Here is a 21694-nt window from a genome sequence, read left to right as displayed (position 1 = left end):
ACTATAAGGTGGAAGATATAGGAGGGATGTCAGAGGTAGGTTCTTTACTCAGAGAGTGGTTGGGGCGTGGAATGCATTCCAGCTATGGTAGTGGAGTCGGACACTTTAGGAACTTTCAAGCGGTTATTGGATCGGCATTTGGAGTGCACTAGAATGATTGGGAGTAGGTTGATTTGATCTTAGTTTCAGACTAGTTCGGCACAACATCATGGGCCGAAGGGCCTGTACTGTGCTGCACAGTTCTATGTTCTTTGTTCTATCTTTCCCAGGCTATAATGGCCAAGGCAGGAGGACCACGCCTCCTGGACTGTGCCCACTCTTACTTTGAAATCCTCCAGTAGGTAAAGATGCTAGGAATCCTGCTACTAACAGTGTCACACCTCATCGAACTGGTCTTTCACATCTGTCGTGGAACACCATATTTGAGCAGAGATACTCATGAGCTTAACTGGTCCTGTTTGAGTTGAGAGGTGGAGGAAGAGAACATATTCTGAACCATTTGTGGGGGCTCTATCATCGTGACCAGTGATTTCCTTCGAGCGAAGTATACTCTGAACGCTGACTCCCATGTTGTCTTAATATTCTGAAGCAAAACTGCAGTGTCCTCTCCAGAGCACAAGCACGGGCAAAACTTATGAAGGCCCTGGGCTGCCCAGTTTGAGTCCAAAGAAATGCTAAGCTCTACATTTGGCATCGGCTTGAATTGCAGGATCTGCCAAATTGGTGACACATTTCGACATCAGTCAGCCTTCGGGTTACACGGCAGATTTTTGTCAGGGTTTACTCTCATCATTCAACTCTTGAGCATTCCTACCCGATCCCGACCTTATCCCTAGCCTGCCTCAATGACTACCGACCGGTGGCCCTGACATCTGTTATCATGAAATGCTTCGAGCGGCTAATATGAGACGGATCACTGCCAGCCTCCCAGACGGTCTCGACCCAGTGCAGTTTGCCTATCACTGCAACCGGTCCACAGCAGACACTATCTCTCTGGCTCTACAATCAACACTCAAACACCTTGACAACAAGGACACCTATGTAAGACTGCTGTTCATCGACTACAGCTCCGCCTTCAACAACATTATCCCGACAAGACTAATATCCAAACTCCGCAATCTTGGACTTGACCCCTCCCTGTGCAGCTGGATCCTCCACTTCCTCACCAACAGACCACAATCTGTCAGGATAGGCAACAACACCTCCTCCACAATAGTCCTCAACACCGGAGCCCCGGAAGGATGAGTGCTCAGTCCTCTACTGTACTCCCTATACACACATGACTGTGTGGCAAGATTTAACTCCCAACTCAATCTATAAGTTTGCGGATGATACGACTGTGGTGGGCCGTATCTCAAACAACGACGAATCAGACTACAGGAGGGAGATAGATCACTTAGTTGCATGGTGTACCGAAAACAACCTCTCTCTAAATGTTGGAAAGACCAAGGAACTGATCATCGACTTCAGGAAGCGCAGCACGACACACGCTCCCGTCTGCATCAATGGCTCCGAAGTGGAGATGGTCGATAGCTTTAAGTTCCTGGGGGTCACCATCACCAACAGTCTGTCCTGGTCCACTCACATTGATGCAACAGTCAAGAAAGCCCAACAATGTCTCTACTTCCTACGGAAGCGAAAGAAATTTGGCATGTCTGCATCGACTCTCACAAACTTCTACAGATGTGCAATAGAGAGCATCCTATCCGGTTGCATCACAGCCTGGCAACTGCTCAGTCCAAGATCACAAGAAACTGCAGAGTGTGGTGAACTCAGCTCAACGCATCACACAAGCTTGCCACCCGCATATTGATTCTGTATACACCTCCCGCTGCCTCAGGAAGGCAGGCAGCATTATCAGAGACCCCTCCCAGCCAGACATTACCTTCTTCCAGACCCTTCCATCAGGCAGAAGGTACAGAAGTCTGAAGACCTGCACATCCAGACATAGGAACAGCTTCTTCCCCATAGCTACAAGACTCCTCAACGACCCCCACTTGGACTGATCTGTTCCCTGTAAGAACACTATTCACGACGCCCTATGCGGCTCTTGTTCATGTATTTGCTTTGTTTGGCCCCTTGTTCCGCACTGTAACCAATCACTGTTTGTCGATGTACCATTTGTCAATGTTCTCTGTTGATTATTCTTTTGTCTACTGTGAACGTTCCCTCGGCCGCAGAAAAATACTTTTCACTGTACTTCAGTACATGTGACAATAAATCAAATCAATGTATTCTCCTGTGGTATACACAAGTCTGTGGTGCTATTCGCTTATTGATGGGAGTTTGGTTCATGAGTGTCAGGGTGTGTCCACATGCCGGTGGGCTCGCACTGCATGTCTGGAGCCAAACCACCTCCCGAGTTCCTCTGAAGCTTTAGCCTGAGGCTTTGAGGTTTCCCCTTTCTATGTGTCAGCAGGAGGTGACTCGGCTGAGCACCTAATCTGTGTCACAAGTAGACTTACATAAACACTGCAATGAAGTTACTGTGAAAATCCCCTAGTCGCCACGCTCTGGCACCTGTTCGGGTACACTGAGGGAGAATTCATAATGTCTAATTTACCTAACAGCACATCTTTCGGGACTTGTGGGAGGAAACCGGAGGAAACCCACCCAGACACCGGGAGAACGTGCAGACTCCGCACGGACAGTGACCCAAGCCGGGAATCGAACCTGGGTCCCGGCCGCAGTGAAGCAACAGTACTAACCACAATGGAGAGGCTGTGTCCTGATGGGGAGAGATGTTCACATTTGTCTCTCTTTTTCACATTGCTGCCAGCCAGCAGTGTGGACTGAAAATGAGAAGCAAACTAGCACACAAAAGCAGAAAGCATGCGAACTCTTCACCCACACAATAGACGCATAAACCAGATAACACATCATGGCAATTGATGGTCTGGTGGTAAACATAGTTTTCCAATAATCCGTCCCTTACGGATAGATCAATCTCATCTACACAGCTTATCAAATCCCTTTTCCTGTAACAAGAACATCTCAATGCCTCTCATTTCAATAATCGTTCCATTTAATCATTTGCACCACTCTGTGTGGAAGATTTCCATCTCTCCCGCCACGAACAGGATTACCTAATGGAGTCACTGTCCCTTCCAGAGACTATTAGCTTGTCCGGTCGCTCATTACTCCCGTTATTGTGCCATTACTTAACCACATTTAATTGCTATCCATTGGCCCAGTGAGCCCAGAGCTCCAAGACCACATCCATTATTTCTCATTGCCGGCCCAGTATCCTGTCTTGATATCATTCACAGATTAGGGCTGTTACTTCATATATCATCACACAATTTAGTTAAATATCAACAATGCCCCCGCCCCACCATAAGGTCAGAAGTGGGGATGTTCACTGATGATTGCACAGTGTTCAGTAAAATTGGCAACTCCTCAGATACTGAAGCAGTCTGTGCCCACATACAACAAAACTGGGACAACGTTCAGATTTGGAAGGATAGATGGTAAGTAACATAAACGTGACATAAATGTCAGGCAATGAACAAGAGAGAGTCCAACCACCTCCACTTGATATTCAATAGCATTGCTGTCACTAAGGGCGCCATCTACTGTCTGTGTTGTGCCCAAATGGGATCACAACATGGCCAGTAAATACCTCCTGCAGTTTTCCTGAAAGCCAGTCAGTCTCACACAATCTACCCAGATCTCACTTGGGCGTACTGACCCAGGATCTATCGGGCTCACGGCATCTACCAGCCTCCCCAGGGAGTCCCCAGCTGGGTGCCATTCAGTACAAGCCCACACAAACGTGGACCAGGTGGAACGGCACCCAGGAGGTCTTCCGGGCCATCAGAAGTCCCTGGGTGGACAGGGCAGGGTGTCCCCCTGACCCACCCCCATGAACGTGGGCACCTGATGCACTATCGATGACGACGAGAGTAGAGAGTAATCAAGGCTTTATTACGCAGAGACTTGTGGCCTCCTACAGCTGCTGCAGAAATGGCCGCAGCTCGGTGAGCACACACATTTATACTCCGCCTACTGGGTGGAGCCAGCAGGCAGGGAACTACGCCCGTACCTGTAGTACAGGAGCCTTACAGTATTACATCTCATACGTGCACTATATACAACAGTGGTGACTACCACATTCACACTCTGTTAAAAAAGAGTCCGGCGGGGGTGGTGGAAAACTATTTACATGTAATTGAGCATTTTATTTTTAAGTGTACAGTTCTGGAAAAGTTCACAAATTTAGCCGGTCGGGTGTCTTGATCCTCCGTTGAGAGCGCCGCAGTCCGGGTGGCGATGCAGGCGCCGGCTTGGTCGCCGGTGACTCCGGGAGCGTGTAGTCCTCATCTTCATCCCCGGGTGGAACCAATGGGAGGACGGACCATCCTGGAGTGGGGGCTGTGGTGAGGTGCGCTGGGGGGAGGGTGGGTGGCGCCAGGGCAGTTGGGAGGGGGTGTGGGGACCCAGCTGGTGCCAGGTCCCTGAGGGAGACTGTGTCTTGGCGGCCGTCAGGGTACGCCACGTAGGCATACTGCGGGTTCGCATGGAGTAGCTGTACCCTCTCGACCAATGGGTCCGCCTTGTGGAGCCGCACGTACTTGCGGAGGAGGACGGGTCCTGGAGCTGCCAGTCACGTTGGGAGCGAAACCCCTGAGGTGGACTTCCTGGGGAAGGCAAGGAGGCATTCATGGGGGGTTGCATTAGTCGCAGTGCAAAGTAGCGACCGGATGGAGTGGAGGGCGTCGGGGAGGACCTCTTGCCAGCAGGAGACCGGGAGATTTTTAGACCGTAGGGTCAGCAGGACGGCCTTCGAGACCGTCCCGTTCTCCCTCTTCGCCCGTTTCCCCGGGGGTTGTAGCTGGTCGTCCTGCTCGAGGCAATGCCCTTGCTGAGCAGGAATTGATGTAGCTCATCACTCATAAAGGAGGATCCACGGTCGCTGTGGACGTAAGCGGGGAAGCCGAACAGAGTGAAGATGGTATTGAGGACCTTGATGACTGTGGCAGACGTCATATCGGGGCATGGAATGGCAAAGGGGAATCTGGAGTATTCGTCGACCACGTGAGGCGTTCAAAGGGACGGGAGGCCCTCACCAGGTGCGCCCGGTCTGGCCGGTAGAAGTGCGATTTGCACTCCGCGCAGACCTGGCAGTCTTTGGTGACCGCCCTGACTTCCGCAATGGAGTAGGGTAGGTTGCGGGCCTTAATGAAGTGAAAGAACCGGGTGACCCCTGGGTGACAGAGACCATCGTGTAGGGCCCGGAGTCGGTCCACTTGTGCGCTGGCACATGTACCTCGGGATAGGGCATTGGGGGCCTCGTTGAGCTTACCGGGGCGATATAAAATCTCGTAATTGTAGGTGGAGAGCTCAATCCTCCACCTCAAGATTTTATCATTTTTGATCTTGCCCCGCTGTGTGTTATTGAACATGAAGGCAACCGACCGTTGGTCAGTGAGGAGAGTGAATCTCCTGCCGGCCAGGTAATGCCTCCAATGCCGCAAAGCTTCAACGATGGCTTGGGTCTCCTTTTCGGCGCAGGAGTGCCGAATTTCGGAGGCATGGAGGGTGCGGGAAAAGAATGCCAGGGGTCTGCCTGCCTGGTTGAGAGTGGCGGCCAGAGCGAAGTCTTATGCATCGCTCTCAAATTGAAAGGGGAGGGTCTCGTCGACCGCATGCATCGCGGCCTTGGCGATGTTGGCCTTGATACGGTTGAAGGACTGGTGAGCCTCGGCCGTCAGGGGGAAAACTGTGGAGTGAATGAGTGGGTGGGCCTTGTCCGCATAGTTAGGGACCCACTGGGCATAGTGTGAGAAGAACCTCAGGCATCGTTTGAGGGCCTTGGGGCAGTGGGGGAGGGGGAGTTCCATGAGGGGGCGCATGCGATTGGGGTTAGGATGGCTAAGCGGTTGGTGCTGAACACGCACTTCTCCTTATTATACGTTAGGTGCAGGAGTTTGGCAGTGTGGAGAAATTTGAAAAGGTTAGCGTCGTGGTCCTGCTGGTCGTGACCGCAGATGGTGACGTTATCCAGGTACGGGAAGGTGGCCCCCGCAGTCCGTACCGGTCAACCATTCGGTCCATCTCACGTTGGAAGACCGAGATCCCATTAGTGACGCCGAAGGGAACCCTAAGGAAGTGGTAAAGGTGGCTGTCAGCTTCGAACGCCGTATATTGGCGGTCCGCCTTGCGGATGGGGAGCTGGTGGTAGGCAGATTTCAGGTCCACTGTGGAGAAGACCCGGTACTGTGCAATCTGATTGACCATATCAGATATGCGTGGGAGGGGGTACACATCGAGCTGCGTGTACCGATTGATGTTCTGACTGTAGTCAATGACCATCCTGTGTTTCTCCCCAGTCTTTACAACTACCACTTGGGGGCTCTCCAGTGGCTGTTGCTGGCCTCGTTAATGCCTTCCCGCAGTAGCCGCTGGACCTCCGACTGATGAAGGTCCTGTCCTGGGCACTGTACCGTCTGCTCCTGGTGGCGATGGGTTTGCAATCCGGGTGAGGTTCGCAAACAGGGAAGGTGGGTCGACCTTCAGGGTCGTGAGGTCGCATGCAGTAAGGGGTGGTAGGGGCCCGCCGGATTTCAGGGTCAGACTTTGGAGGTTGCATTGGAAGTCCAGGCCGAGTAGCAAGGCAGCGCAGAGGTTGGGGAGGACGTAGAGCCGGAAGTTACTGAACTCTAAGCCCTGGACGGTGAGGGTGGCGGTGCAGTACCCCCGGATCTCCACGGAGTATGATCCGGAGGCCGGGGAGATGCGTTGGGTAATGGGGTGTACCGCGAGAGAGCAGCACCTTACCGTATCCGAATTTGATTAGAGATAGTCAACACGGTTTGTTAAGGGTCGGTCGTGCCTCACAAACCTTATTGAGTTCTTTGAGAAGGTGACCAAACAGGTGGATGAGGGTAAAGCAGTTGATGTGATGTATATGGATTTCTGCAAAGCGTTTGATAAGGTTCCCCATGGTAGGCTACTGCAGAAAGTACGGAGGCATGGGATTCAGGGTGATTTAGCAGTTTGGATCAGAAATTGGCTAGCTGGAAGAAGACAAAGGGTGGTGGTTGATGGGAAATGTTCAGACTGGAGTCCAGTTACTAGTGGTGTACCACAAGGATCTGTTTAGGGGCCACTGCTGTTTGTCATTTTTATAAATGACCTGGAGGAGGGCGTAGAAGGATGGGTGAGTAAATTTGCAGATGACCGTAAAATCGGTGGAGTTGTGGACAGTGCGGAAGGATGTTACAAATTACAGAGGGACATCGATAAGCTGCAGCGCTGGGCTGAGAGGTGGCAATGGAGTTTAATGCAGAAAGGTGTGAGGTGATTCATTTTGGAAGGAATAACAGGAAGACAGAGTACTGGGCTAATGGTAAGATTCTTGGCAGTGTGGCTGAGCAGAGAGATCTCGGTGTCCATGTACATAGATCCCTGAAAGTTGCCACCCAGGTTGAGAGGGGTGTTAAGAAGGCGTACGGTGTGTTACCTTTTATTGGTAGAGGGGTTTCGGAGCCATGAGGTCATGTTGCAGCTATACAAACCTCTGGTGCGGCCGCATTTGGAGTACTGCGTGCAATTCTGGTCGCTGCATTATAGGAAGGATGTGGAAGCATTGGAAAGGGTGCAGAGGAGATTTACCAGAATGTTGCCTGGTATGGAGGGAAGATCTTATGAGGAAAGGCTGAGGGACATGAGGCTGTTTTCGTTAGAGAGAAGAAGGTTAAGAGGTGACTTAATAGAGGCACACAAGATGATCAGAGGATTAGATAGGGTGGTCAGTGAGAGCCTTTTTCCTCGGATGGTGATGTCTAGCATGAGGGGACATAGCTTTAAATTGAGGGGAGATAGATAAAGGACAGATGTCAGAGGTAGGTTCTTTACTCCGAGAATAGTAAGGGCGTGGAATGCCCTGCCTGCAACAGTAGTGGACTCGCCAACACTAAGGGCATTCAAATGGTCATTGGATAGACATATGGACGATAAGGGAATAGTGTAGATGGGCTTTGAGTGGTTTCACAGGTCGGCCCAACATCGAGGGCCGAAAGGCCTGTACTGCGCTGTAATGTTCTATGTTCTGTGTTCTATGTATCGGGGTGGATGAAGCTCTCCGTGCTCCTGGAGTCGAGAAGGCAAGTGTCCTGTGGCCATCGACTTTCACCGTCGTTGTTGCGGTTGCGAGGTTGTGTGGCCGTGACTGGTCGAGCGTGATGGAGGTGAGCTGCGGCTGGTGTTGGTGGGCCCCGGGCTGGTCGGCGGCGGTTGCGGGTGATGAGTGACCCGATGAGGTGCCCGACGAGCAGGGTCCTGAAGCGCCGACCAAAATGGCGCCGAATATGGTGGCGTTAAAGATGGCGCCCACGGGCCGCACGAGGTCTGGTGGGGGGACGATGGAGGCGCCCATGGGCCGCACGTGGGTTGCAGGGGCGAAAATGGCGGCGTCCACGGGTCGCACGTGGGGGGTGCAGGAACAATAGGGCTGGTTACAGCGGCGATCGACCGGGCCTGGCACAGCGCAACGAAATGTCCTTTCTTCCCGCAGGCCTTGCAGAGTGCGCTCCGCACAGGGCAGTGGTGGCAGGGGTGTTTTGTCTGCCCGCAGAAGTAGCACTTGGGGGCGGGGGGGGCCCCCCCGTGGTTGGCTGGCTGCTGTGCGGCGCAGGCTTTGGGTTGGCTGGGGGCGGTCGCCGGTGGAGTCCACCATGTCCAGGAGGGGGTCGCTGTGCGGTCGGGGCATACTCTTTCACATTACGGGAGGCGACCGTTAGCGAGGTCGCGAGTTTCTTGATTACCGTGAGGTCGAGCATCCCCCTTCAAAGAGGCGCTGGCGGATGTACGCCGACCCTATGCCCGTACTGAAAGCGTCCCTGATTAAGAGTTCGGAATGCTGAACGGCCGAAACTGCCTGCCAATCGCAGTTCCTCGCCAGGGCGTGCAGCGCATGCCAGAAATCTTCCAATGACTCACCGGGGAGTTGGTGCCGTGTGGACAGGAGGTGCCTGGCATAGAGTGAGTTGATCAGCTCTGTGTAGTTCTCTTTCAGAAGCGCCATGGCCTCAGTGTCGTTGGGCGCATCCCGGATAAGAGAAAATATATCGGAGCTCAACCGTGTGTACAGGATCTGTAGTTTCTGTGTCTCTGAGGGTGGTTCTGTGGCTGATCCGATGTAGACTTCAAAGCAATCTAGCCAGTGGTCGAAAGCCGTCGTGACGTTGTCTGCTTGAGTGTGCAGGCGATCTGGCTTGATGCGAAGGTCCATTGCTGTAAAATCTCTGCGTAATAAATTGATGCACTATCAATTATGACGAGACGAGAGTAGAGAGTCATCGAGGCTTTATTACGCAGAGATGTGTGGCCTCCTACAGCTGCTGCCAAAATGGCTGCAGCTCGATGAGCACACACATTTATACTCCGCCTACTAGGCGGTTACAGCATGCAGGGAACTACCCCGTACCGTATTACATCTCATACGTGCACTATATACGACAGTGGTGACTACCACAGCACCTTGGCATTGGCACCTTGGCACTGCCACCCTGGCACTGCTAAGGTGCTCAGGTGGCACTGCAAAGATGGCAAGAGAACTGCAAGGGTGCCAGTGTGGCAGTGGCATGGTGCCCAGGTGCCAGGGCGGCACAGCCAAGGGTCAGGGCCTGAGAGGGACCATTCCCATGACAGCGGGGTGGATATGAAGGGGGAGGGGGGTGGGGGTGGGGTGGGGAGGTGCAGGGCAGGTATGAAGGGGCCTCCGGAAGGTTGGGGGGGGGGGGCGTAATGGATGGGGTGCTGGAAGGGGGGCTAGACTGAATGGGGGTGGCTCAAAATGAGGTGCGGGAAGGACTGAAAAGGAGGAGCATTCAGCGACCCCCATAGCGGGGTATCATCGCTTGAGGATGTGTGGGATAGTGTCCTGTGGGGGGGGGATCCTCAACCTCACAACATGGTGGCCCAATATTTTAGGAGCCGGTCAGGCCTGTGTTCAGCTCCCCAGTGATGAAAATAATTCGAAGTGTGGGCCAGCCTGGTTAAAAAAAACCCAGAGCCCCCAAAAGTGACTAAATGTGGTGAAATAGCAGTGGGGATCTTGCTGACTGAGTCAGGGCGAAACTCTCAGCAAAACCGGCCACAAGTGGCACTTAGCAGATGGGATGTACCGACCACCCCCGCCTCGTGTTTTCCGGTGGGGGAGGCGGCCTGCCAGCGGGATGTACCGGCCCCACCGTTGTCAACGGGATTTTCCGTGACAGCAACCCTCGCCGCCAGGAAATCCGTGCACCAGCGGGGGACCAGAATTTCCTGCCGCCGTGACCAGCTGGTAAATCCCGCCCTGAAACTTTTCCATTAGATTGCGCCCTAAATCTCCCACCATTAACATCTAAAGGTTACCAGAATCTGAACTGTGCCAGCCATAGAAATACTGTGGCTACAAGAGCAAGTCAGAGACTGGGTATTCTGCACTTAGTAACTTGCCTCCTGACTCCCAAAAACCTATTCACCACTTAGAAGGCACAAATCAGGAGTGAGATACATAGCAACATAGAAGATAGGAACAGGAGGAGGCCATTCGGCCCTTCGAGCCTGCTCCGCCATTCAGCACTTGCCTGGATGAGTGCAGTTACAACAACACTCAAGAAGCTTAACACCATCCTGGTGTTTATCCATCTTAAAATTCACTCTCTCCACCATTGATGTGCCATATTTGATGTGTACTGTCCATGAAATGCACTGCAGCAACTCGGCAAGCTTCTTCGACAGCACCTTCCAAACCTACAACTGTGGTGTTCTTTGTGTTGCTAAGTTCAGGATGGTTGGCGTAGTGTTCACAAAGACCACAAATGGCTTTTAAATTGAACAAAGTTATAAATTTATTAACACTACTTAATTGGATTTGACACTTACTCCTATATAATACACAGTTGATAATTAACATAATCTACACTCATCTACTATTCTCTACAATATAGCATTAACTATGATCTGCTCTCATCTTTCCTTCAGTCTGTGCACTAGCTTTCTCCTCAACTTCTCACCCCAAGGCTTAGCATCAATGCCTTATATAGTTGTACCCCTAGTGGTTGATTTAGACATTTCATTAACCCTTGCAGTTCTTACATTTATGATAATGTCACAACAACCTTTACCACCGATAAGAAGAAGGGCAACAGACACCCAGGAGCACCACCATCTGCAGGAACCTCTCACACGTACCATCCTGACTTTGAACTATGTCACCATTCCTTCACTGTCCCTGGACAGCAGCACATGGACTTAAGCATTTCACCACCACTTTCTAAAAGGTAATCAGGATTGGACAAAAGTGCTGACATTACCGGTGAGAGCCACATCCCATGAACAATGAACTAGGTAAACAAATAATTAGACCCACACGTTGGGTATAGCCTCTTTCCAGTTTCAAAAAATATTCCATTGATCCTGAATCTCGATGAGCTCTTTTTTAAGACAGTTTTCTATCCAATTAAATACTTTACCTCTGATTCTGGGATTTCATATTCTAACCAATGTGGAACCATGTGAAAAATGGAATCATACATTAACTGCATTTCTCCTGTTCCAATATTAACAATGTTACTCCAAAACTCAAGGTTGGTTACATATGAGTTGCCTTTTCTGAAATTATACCGTTTTATCGAGGTATCCTAGCCACTTCTTCATCCATTGGATCTCACAAGATCGTTTTTTTCCTTGGAACAGAAGTTCAACGTAACAGTTCTAAGACTGCAGATATGTCTCTTGGCCGTTTTGTTAAATTGTGTGTTTCTCTTAGTCACGGACAATTTTGTTTCAATTTGTCAAATGTCACTTGACTGTTCACTGGCTTCAGCCCTCATTTAGTTTAAGGTGCAAGTTCTCTGAGAAGGAATTTGGCCTCATTTAAGAATTGTTTATAACCATAAAATCCTTTGTTATTTGCTTGTATTCTTAAGCTCTCCTGCCTAGAAATGTTATTTTGTTTGTGTTATTTTCCTCCTCCTGGATCAATGCAGAAATAGGCTAAGACTTACTAATTCCAGCTTTTCATCAGAAAATAAACTGTAAAAATCTCTATCCTTTTCCTGCATTACGTTTTGACTAACTTTCTGTACCCTGAGCAACCTTAAATTCTGTGTTTCACTTGGTTTTTTTGACTGCAAAGGCTTGTCTTTGTAAGTGACCCAACCCTGCTATTTACCGAACTCTATGCACTTCTATTGCTTCTCATCGCCTCTCGGTCTTTTGACTAAGGTAAGGCATCAGATCAATCCCAGGATGAGGTACAATGCCTTTTCTTGTCAACTTGGACCTTGCCTGTCTCCCTTGTGGAAACGATTTGGCTTCAATTGGAATTTTAATTGGTTTTTGGAGCAAACAATGAGATGGATTAAGGGTTTGCCCTGTCCAGTCTGCGCATTGGCTTTGTAACTTTAAGGAAGGGATAAAAAAACTATTTTAAGAAATCACTTCTTTGGCTTTTCCCTAATATTTGTCTTTCTGTACTGACTTAATGATTTTAACCCCTTTGACCTGTTTTCTGACTTGAATAACATTAATTTTGATTGCAGCCTCAGCTGTAATTCCTTAATGTTCATTATTTCTCATAATCCTTGTGCTCCAGTTAATCTCTTTGAAAGGAATTGAGTTCTTCCTCAAGGGAATTGAGTTCTTCTTCATAGCTAGTCCTTTGAAGTCCAGTATTTTGTCTTGCTGTACCTTTTGCCAATTGGTGCGAGCATTGCAGTTCAGCAGTCAACTTCAGAATAACATTGGTGAGTGTTCGAGAGGACGTTTTCTTGGCTAGATAAGGTATGCTGCATAAGAAAACCCAAGAAGGGAAGAGAAGAAAACATGTAACCACGGCTGTGTCTGCAAAAGAAGGATAAAGTGAAAAGATATTTTTTAATTAAAATGTATGCAGTTGTTCGAGCAATTAGTTTTTATAGCTGCTAATGCCCGGATCGTGGTATTTTACAGTGCCAGCTTGGAGTCCTGCCACTGGGAACAGGAAATGACCTGGCACGGGTCCTTGGCTGGGGTGGCTCATGTGATGATGATACACAACTTCCACAGATTTTGGAGAAATTGGAGCGGGCCAGCACCAAAATGTTGGACAGGTAAGTGCATCTGTGATTGGCAATAAGGACCTAAAGGACAAAGCAAGAGATGATAAGACCTCAATGTGAAATGTGGTGCTGAGGGTATGATAAGAGAATTAGTGGTGGGAATCTGAAGGATATGGTGTTATCTAATGAGCAGATGGCAGTGTTTAGCTCTGGTTCTGCTGAATGATAAGATTTAAAGTTTAAAGATGGATTTGTTTATAGATGCACTAACATCTATTGCTCACAAATTCCAGAGGGGAAATTGAAACGCACCATTTTTAATGGGAAGTGTCTTTCAGTTAATCTGGCGTTTGAGTCTGTTATTTATGATTTGTGTTTGAACCTCTCAATCAGTAATAACTGCCCCATCTTTGTTATCGCTGTTTTGGGTGCTCTTAGTGCAAAGTTTAAAAATGGAATCGCATTTGAGTTCAGCATTGTTCTGCAGTAAAGTGATAATTACACAATCAGGCTGGTTCAACTCAGTTGGCTAGACAGCTGGTTCGTGAATGTGTTGTAATGCAAACAGCGCGGGTTCAATGCCCATACCGGCTTAGGTTTTCATGAAGGCCCCGTATTCTCAACCGTGCCCCTTGCCTGAGGTGTGGTGACTCTCGGGTTAAATCACCACCAGTCAGCTCTTCCCCTCAAAGGGGAAAGCGGCTTCCGGTCATCTGGGACTATGGCAACTTTGCTTACTTTTTACAGTCAAACATAATGAACTCCTCATAACCAGAGCTGTCGACCAGAGTTAAATGTATGCATTGAGTAGGACATTTATACATTTGAGTAGGACATTGAACAAGACATAAGTGCAATGAGAGGTGCTGATTGTTACAATGAGCACGTATTGCTGAGGTTGCCAAATAATCAGATGAAAATAGGGTAAACTTGACAACTGAGTGCTCTGCACTTTGTGGCAAGACTGCATCTGAGGAAATTGAGCACAGAAGACCGAGGTCATGAGTAGGAAGCAGGTATTTTATTGATTGATTTAAGCTGATAGCTCAAGCTTGTGAGATACAATCTCTATATGCTGTGCTAACCATCCACCTTCAAAGCAGATCCAGCAAGTTCTTCCTGTTATTTCTAGAAATCCATTAGAAAGGAAAAGTAGACTTCCATCTGGATAGTTTCATGACCTCGAGATGTCTCAAAGCATGTTACAGTGAAAGCACTTGTAAAGTGTCGGTCAATATTGTGCTGAAAAGGAAATGCAGCGGATTTGCACACCGCAAGGTCCCATATCCAGCAATGAAATCATGACCCGATAATCTATTTAAAATTGATAATCCCTCATCATTAATTCTCAAACCAATGCTTTCCTTTTGGAGATGATGTCAGGGAGCAGTTTGCCACACAAAGAACAACAAAGAACAAAGAAAAGTACAGCACAGGAACAGGCCCTTCGGCCCTCCAAGCCTGCGCCGACCAAGCTGCCCGTCTAAACTAAAATCTTCTGCACTTCCGGGGCCCATATCCCTCCATTCCCACCCTATTCATGTATTTGTCAAGACTCGCCTTAAACGTCACTATCGTCCCTGCTTCCACCACCTCCTCCGGCAGCGAGTTCCAGACACCCTCTACCATCTATATAAAAAAACTTGCCTTGTACATCTACTCTAAACCTTGCCCCTCGCACCTTAAACCTACGCCCCCTAGTAATTGACCCTCCTACCCTGGGAAAAAGTCTCTGACTATCCACTCTGTCTATGCCCCTCATAATTTTGTAGACCTCTATCAAGTCGCCCTTCACCCTCCGTCGTTCCAGTGAGAACAAACCAAGTTTATTCAACCTCTCACCATAGCTAATGCCCTCCATACCAGGCAACATCCTGGTAAATCTCTTTTGCACCCTCTCTAAAGCCTCCACATCCTTCTGGTAGTGTGGCGACCAAAATTGAACACTATACTCCCAAGTGTGGCCTAACTAAGGTTCTGTACAGCTGCAACATGACTTGCCAATTTTTATACTCAATGCCCCGGCATTGAGTATAAACTTCAATTCCACTTCAAAGGGAAGTGGAAATCTTAAACCCTCTCTCCATAGAATAGTTGAGACTGGGAGACAATTGTAAATTTCAAAACTTTTATTGCTAGATTTTTGTGAGGTATTATGGGATGAAGATGGATTAACATAGAAACTAGGAGCATGAGGAGGTCATTTGGCCCTTCGAACCTGCTCCGCCATTCAATATGATCATGGCTTATCGTCTATCTCAATGCCATATTCACGCTTTCTCCCCATACCCTTTGATGTCATTATGATCCAAAAAATGATCTATCTCTTGACCACATCCCGTGACTTGACCTCCACTACCCTTTTGAGTGAAGAAATGTTTCCTCATCTGAGTCCTAAATGGTCTACCCCATAATACCCCGTATTCTGAAACTGTGTCTCCGGTTCTAGATTTCCCAACCAAGGAAAACATCCTCCCTGCATCTAGTCTGTCCACCCCTGTTAGAATTGTATACGTTCCAAACAGATCTTCTCTCATCTTTCTGAACTCGAATGAATACAGGCCCAGTCAATCCAAACCCTCTTCAGAGAACAGCCCCAGCAACTCCAGTATCAGATGATAGATCAAGTTAACATATAAAAAGCCATGATTTAATTGAATGGCGAAATAGGACAGGTGGGCTAAATAGCCTAATTGGTTCTTTATTCCAACCAAACACTCTGGCAGCAAATGAGCAGGGAATGGGAAGTGAAGCAGCTATTATTAACTTGCTGTTGCTGTTTTTGAATAGTCAGGCTGGTCACTTGAAGACATTTTTAAGAAGTATGAATAAACTGTAGAAATTGCAATAAATCAATCCTCAGTTCTGTCGAGAGTATTGATGTTTCACATTTTAGAAATGATTCAAAAAGGGAGGGTGACAAAAAGCAAGCAATTATAGGCCAGTTACCTTAACATCTGTCATTGAGAAAATGTTAAGAGTCCATTCTAAAGGATGTAATAGCAGGATATTTAGAAATGCATAATATAATCAAGCAGAGTCAGCGTAGCTTCATGAAGGAGAAATATGCCTGATAAATGTATTAGAATTCTTTGAGGTGGTAAAGGGTAGGATAGATAAAGGGGAACAAGTAGATGTAATATACTTGGATTTCCAAAAAAAGTGTTCCATAAGGTACCACACAAAAGGCTACTTAATAAGATAAGAGTCTAGGTGGCATGATGGCACAGTGGTTAGCACTGCTGCCTCACAGCGCTGAGGATCCGGATTGGATTCCAGCCCTGGGTCACTGTCCGTGTCGGTGTGGGTCTCACCCCACAACCCAAAAACATGTGCAGGGTGTGTAGGTGGATTGACCACGCTAAATTGCTCCTTAAATTGGAAAAAAAAAACTGGATACTCAAAAGAAAAAAAAAAATTTTTTTAAGTTAAAAGACCATGTTGTTGGGGGTAGTGTATTAGCATGGATGGAGGAATAGCTCACTGATAGAAGACAGTGATTTGAGATAAAAGAGGAGCATTGTCAGGAGTGGAGTGTCACCGGGATCTGTGCTAGGGCCACAATTATTTACAATATGTGTCAATGACTTGGATGAGGGGAGTGAATATATTATTACCAAGTTTGTGGATGACACAAAAATAGGTGGGAAGGCAAGTGGTGAACGTGACAGTCTACAGATTGATATAGACAGGTTAGGTGAGTGGGCAAAAACATGGCAGATGGAATATAATGTAGAAAATGTGAAGTTATGCACTTTGGTAGAAATAATAAAGGAGCTGAATATTAATTAAATTCAGAAAGATTGCAGAAAAGTGCAGCACAAAGGGATTTGGGGATCCCCGTGCATAAATCATAAAAAGCTAGCATGCAAGTTCAGCAGATAATTGGGAAGACAAATGGAATGTTGGTCTTTTATTTCAAAGGAGTGGAATATAAAAATTAGGAAGTCTTGCTAAAATTATGTGAGGCACTAGTTAGACTATACCTGGAATACAGTGAAGCGTTTGGGCCCCCATGTCTAAGGAAAGATATACTGACATTAGAGGCAGTCCAGAGAAGGTGCACTAGGTTGATCCCGGATATGAAGGGATTTTCTTATGAGCGGTTAAGTAGGTTGTGTCTGTACTCATTGGAATTTAGAAGAATGAGAGGCAACCTTATTGAGGCATTATAGGATGCTCACTGGGCTTGACATATAGATGCTGAGAGGATGTGTCCTCTTGTGGAAGTCTAGGACCCGAGGGCATAATCTCAGAGTAAGGAGTCACCTACTTAAGATTGAGATGAGGAGGAGCTTCTTTTCTCAGAGGGTAGTGAAGCCATGGAATTCATTATGCATGTTCAAGGCCGAGATAGACAAATTTTTAATTTATATGAGAATCAAGGGAATTCTGTGGGAAAATGGAATTGAGGATTATATCAGATCAGCCATGATCTTATTGAATGGTGGAAAAGACACGATGGACCGAATGGCCTACTTCTGCTCCTACATCTTGTGGTCTTATTTTGTGACAATATTGGGATCAAATTTATTCCACATGTCTCTGACCCATTGCCACAATGTTACGTGAGGGTGCTCGCATATTTCTGTCCTTGGTGTATATTTTTTCACCTCCAACATCCAATTGTTCCACATCTTTTTGATACTATCTTTCGATGTTTGTTTATACACACGTTGAAGGGCTGATAACACTCGTAAGAACATCGGGAATAACTCCCATGTTCGTGTAGGTCGACCTCATATCATGAACTGCATCATCAGCAGCATGGACTTTGAACGTGTCTCTCATGAACAAACCTTTTTCTTTGTGTAGTCCTCCTGGTCTCAAATTTTACACTTTGATCCATTTCTTTCAACCACTTTCTTTCAATCCAGCCTTTTTCATGAACGTGATGATGATGCCTTTCTGAAAATTCTCTTTGGGGAGAGTTTTGTGCTTGAATATCAACATCCGCTTTAATTTTGTGCCATGAAAATGAAATAAAATGAAAATTGCTTATTGTCACAAGTAGGCTTCAAATGCAGTTACTGTGAAAAGCCCCTAGTCGCCACATTCCGGCACCTGTTCGGGGAGGCTGTTACGGGAATTGAACCGTGCTGCTGGCCTGCCTTGGTCTGCTTTCAAAGCCAGCGATTTAGCCCTGTGCTAAACAGCCCCATTTGCCATACACGATGTAACCACTATGAACCCCATCCTCTCGTGGCCAGTTGTATTATTTATTCACCGTTCTTGGTAACAATCTTGTTTGCTGGCATGTCAAAAGTTCATCGGTGTTTCACCCATATTTCCATTGCTGGCCGATCAAAACACATTTGTCTGCCAATGTCAGATGATAAATTGGTGGAATTTGATTATTTTATCATTGAGTTTAGGTGGCAGATGCTGTGAAATCTTTGCCTCCTGATGGAGTACAAAATCGTGTCTTTACATGAATCTTGTGTATGACCCGACACTAGCTTTGGATTCTTGAATACTGGGGTACATTTTCTGGTCTTGCCAACCACGGAAATGGTTGCAGGTGGGACGTTAAATTTGATGGACCCTTTAAAGGTCCATTGACCTGGGCGGGAATTTCCAGTCTTGGGTCGGACGCAATCGGAAAAATACGCTCACTGACTTGCTTCACTGCTTTGAGGACACTAAGTCAGGGGATCATATTGCAACCAATTTGCTGATGTTCATTAACCCATTCTGTCACTTCTGTGAGGCCAACTGCTCCGTCTTCCTCTCCATCCCATTTATTTCCCAACATCTTTCCAAGTTTATTGCGTATCTTTCTCCAGTCTCTATTTATTTTTGGGAGATATTAAACTCTCTTGTGTGGTGATCTGTATATGTGCATATACACAAGGGGTGAATGTGTAATCAGTGAATGTGTAATCAGAAGCACCACATGATCACTAGAGGGCGGGACCAGCAGGAGTATAAAAGGCAACCACATTGAATCTCTTTCTCTCTCTCTTGGGTGCACTGGGATCATAGCAACAGCAGACTAGTTTGGATGGTCAGTGGAGTTGCGTGTAGTTCCCATAGTTAGATCTTGTTAACCTTATCACTCGTATTAAAGTTAAAGTAAAGAACTCATATAAATATTGTTGTAGTTACTCAATAAACCTTTTGTTACTACTGGAAGAGTTCAAATCGTCTTCATCGGAATTCAGAATACCTCATCACTAACCAAGGATTGAGTAGCACATGTTACCTACCAGACAGGTAACAAAACATGGTACCAGTTGCGTGGCTTTAACAGAACTAGTTAGATTAGGTTAGACAAAAAGAGAAGACTGGACATTCGACTGTGGAAGGCTTCGCAGCAAATGGATCCTCAACGACTAACTATGGGATTCATTGGACCTCTAGGGCAGCTGGAAACAACCGGTAATTTAAGTTATGACTGGAAAAGATTTGAACAGATATTCCAAATATTTATCGCAGCTAATGGTTTAAGCACGGTCTCTAACGCAACAAAAATAGCATTACTACTCTCAATAGGAGGGCATGAAGCTAGAGAAATCTATAATTGCTTTAATTACTTAGAAGGTGAAGACGACACCAAAATAGAAGTAATATTCAAAAAGTTTGATGAACACTGTAAGAGTCTGTCTGGTGTGATGCTGGAAAGATTTAACAATTGTCATAAATGCCAGAGAAACGGAGGGCCCATCACTGATTTTATTACAAATCTCAAGTTAATACCACAAAGCTGTGATTATGCTGATTTCAGGGACACTGTGATAATGCATCAATTAATTTCTGGACTAGCTGATAAAAATTTGAGGGAAGAACTATCACAAAATAAGCATCTACCTCTAGAAATCACTATACAAAAATGCCTTGCATTTGAACAAAAACAAAATCAATACTTTGAGTCTCCACAAACACAGAATAATTATTTAGAAAACAAAAGAGGCGCCAAAACTTACCACGAGGCAGAGGCAGGGTTGAAACAGAAGATGACGGAAGTTCTGAGCGGCAACCATCTTAAGAAAGGAGCCGTACATGCGCAGTTGTGCAAAAAGCGCACAGTAAAGGAAACTCGAAGTGCGCATGCAATGAGCGTCATGACATCAGAGGACCAGGACCACGCCCACTTAAAAGGGAAATGCACGAAAATGAACAAAAAGAAATTTAAAGCTGCAAAACCCAATTTTCTTACCTCAAAAGACCGAAATATGCCCGAACTTACACCAGCAGTTGAAAATAACTTTCACAACACCCTGGAACAAGCAGTCTGCACCACCCAAAGCACCATCAAAAATCCGAAACCAAAGAAGATGATTTGTTCATTGAACATGAAGAGAACAATAACAACTCCGAAACAAAAGAGATAATTTGTCCATCGAACAATACACACAATACTGCTCAGACATGGCTGAGTTATTCGGAGATCCTGATCACAGCATCAGCAACACAGTTGAAAAGCTCAACACGACTCTTCTCATGGTCGATGAATCCAATACCATGGTGCCATGGCAGATCGGCGATACATTGGATGACAGCAATACCCAAGACGAAGACGACGCCACACAGAGAGCACAAAACGACTCCGTTGAGAGAGCACAGATCGACTCTACAGCGAGAACACTGCACGACTCCACAAAGAGAGCGATGACAGACTCCACAGAGAGAGTGATGAAGGACTCCACAGAGCGAGCGATGAAAGACTCCACAAAGAGAGCGACGCAAGCCTCCACAAAGAGAGTGACGCAAGCCTCCACAGACAGCTCGGTGACAGACTCAAAAATGGAAGCAAGCAAACACTCCATAGCGAACGCCATGCATGAACAAGACCATGACGATCTATCAAGCTTATTTGAGCCACCATTAGAAGACTATGACAGTCTACCCAGCTTATTTGAGCCACCAGAAGAAGACTATGAATGTCTACCCACTATGTGAGACAAGTGATGAAGAAATTCCCATACAGGATGTGCAGGATCACAGCGAGACTGACAGATCTCAGCTCATCTGCACAGAAGCACTCAACAATCAGAGGAGGGCTACTCATGAGTCCAGAGAGACCACGTCAAATGAAATCGTGAAGATTTTGACTCTAGAAGAGGAGCACCAAGAAACCAAAGGTGATTCAAAGGAACCAGAAATAACTCCAGAAGAGGAGCACAAAGAGATCGCAGATGATTCAAGTGAACCAGAAATGACTCTGGAAGAGAAGTACCAAGAAAGCAAAGCAGAGGAATCAAATCCACCACAAATGATTGATGTCACCAACATCAATGCAACACCACATCATTCTCATCACATCAGGGCAGCACGGTAGCATTGTGGATAGCACAATTGCTTCACAGCTCCAGGGTCCCAGGTTCCATTCCGGCTTGGGTCACTGTCAGTGCAGAGTCTGCACATCCTCCCCGTGTGTGTGTGGGTTTCCTCCAGGTGCTCCCGTTTCCTCCCACAGTCCAAAGATGTGCAGGTTAGGTGGATTGGCCATGATAAATTGCCCTTCGTGTCCAAAATTGCCCTTTGTGTTGGGTGGGGTTACTGGGTTATGGGGATAGGGTGGAGGTGTTGACCTTGGGTAGGGTGCTCTTTCCAAGAGCCGGTGCAGACTCGATGGGCCGAATGGCCTCCTTCTGCACTGTAAATTATATGATTCTCACAATTCTCAAGGAGAAACACTCAATGTAACAGATACCACA

At 47.1% G+C, this 21694-nt stretch overlaps 1 protein-coding gene across 6 annotated transcripts in view; it reads left to right on the top strand.

Moving 5' to 3' along the window:
• The window catches only part of dgkh (diacylglycerol kinase, eta), an 857220-nt gene that overhangs the window by 602984 nt on the left and 232542 nt on the right, over positions 1-21694 (top strand). For all 6 annotated transcript variants that reach the window (XM_072514377.1, XM_072514378.1, XM_072514379.1 and 3 more), the window contains one exon: positions 12946-13085. In XM_072514377.1, coding sequence (XP_072370478.1) covers positions 12946-13085 — 140 coding nt within the window. The remainder of the gene's footprint in view (positions 1-12945; positions 13086-21694) is intronic.

Source organism: Scyliorhinus torazame, chromosome 8 (assembly GCF_047496885.1).
Source record: "Scyliorhinus torazame isolate Kashiwa2021f chromosome 8, sScyTor2.1, whole genome shotgun sequence".
Taxonomy (NCBI): Eukaryota; Metazoa; Chordata; class Chondrichthyes; order Carcharhiniformes; family Scyliorhinidae; genus Scyliorhinus; species Scyliorhinus torazame.
Note: the sequence above shows the minus strand (reverse complement) of the source record. Positions and strands in the feature narration are given on the sequence as shown.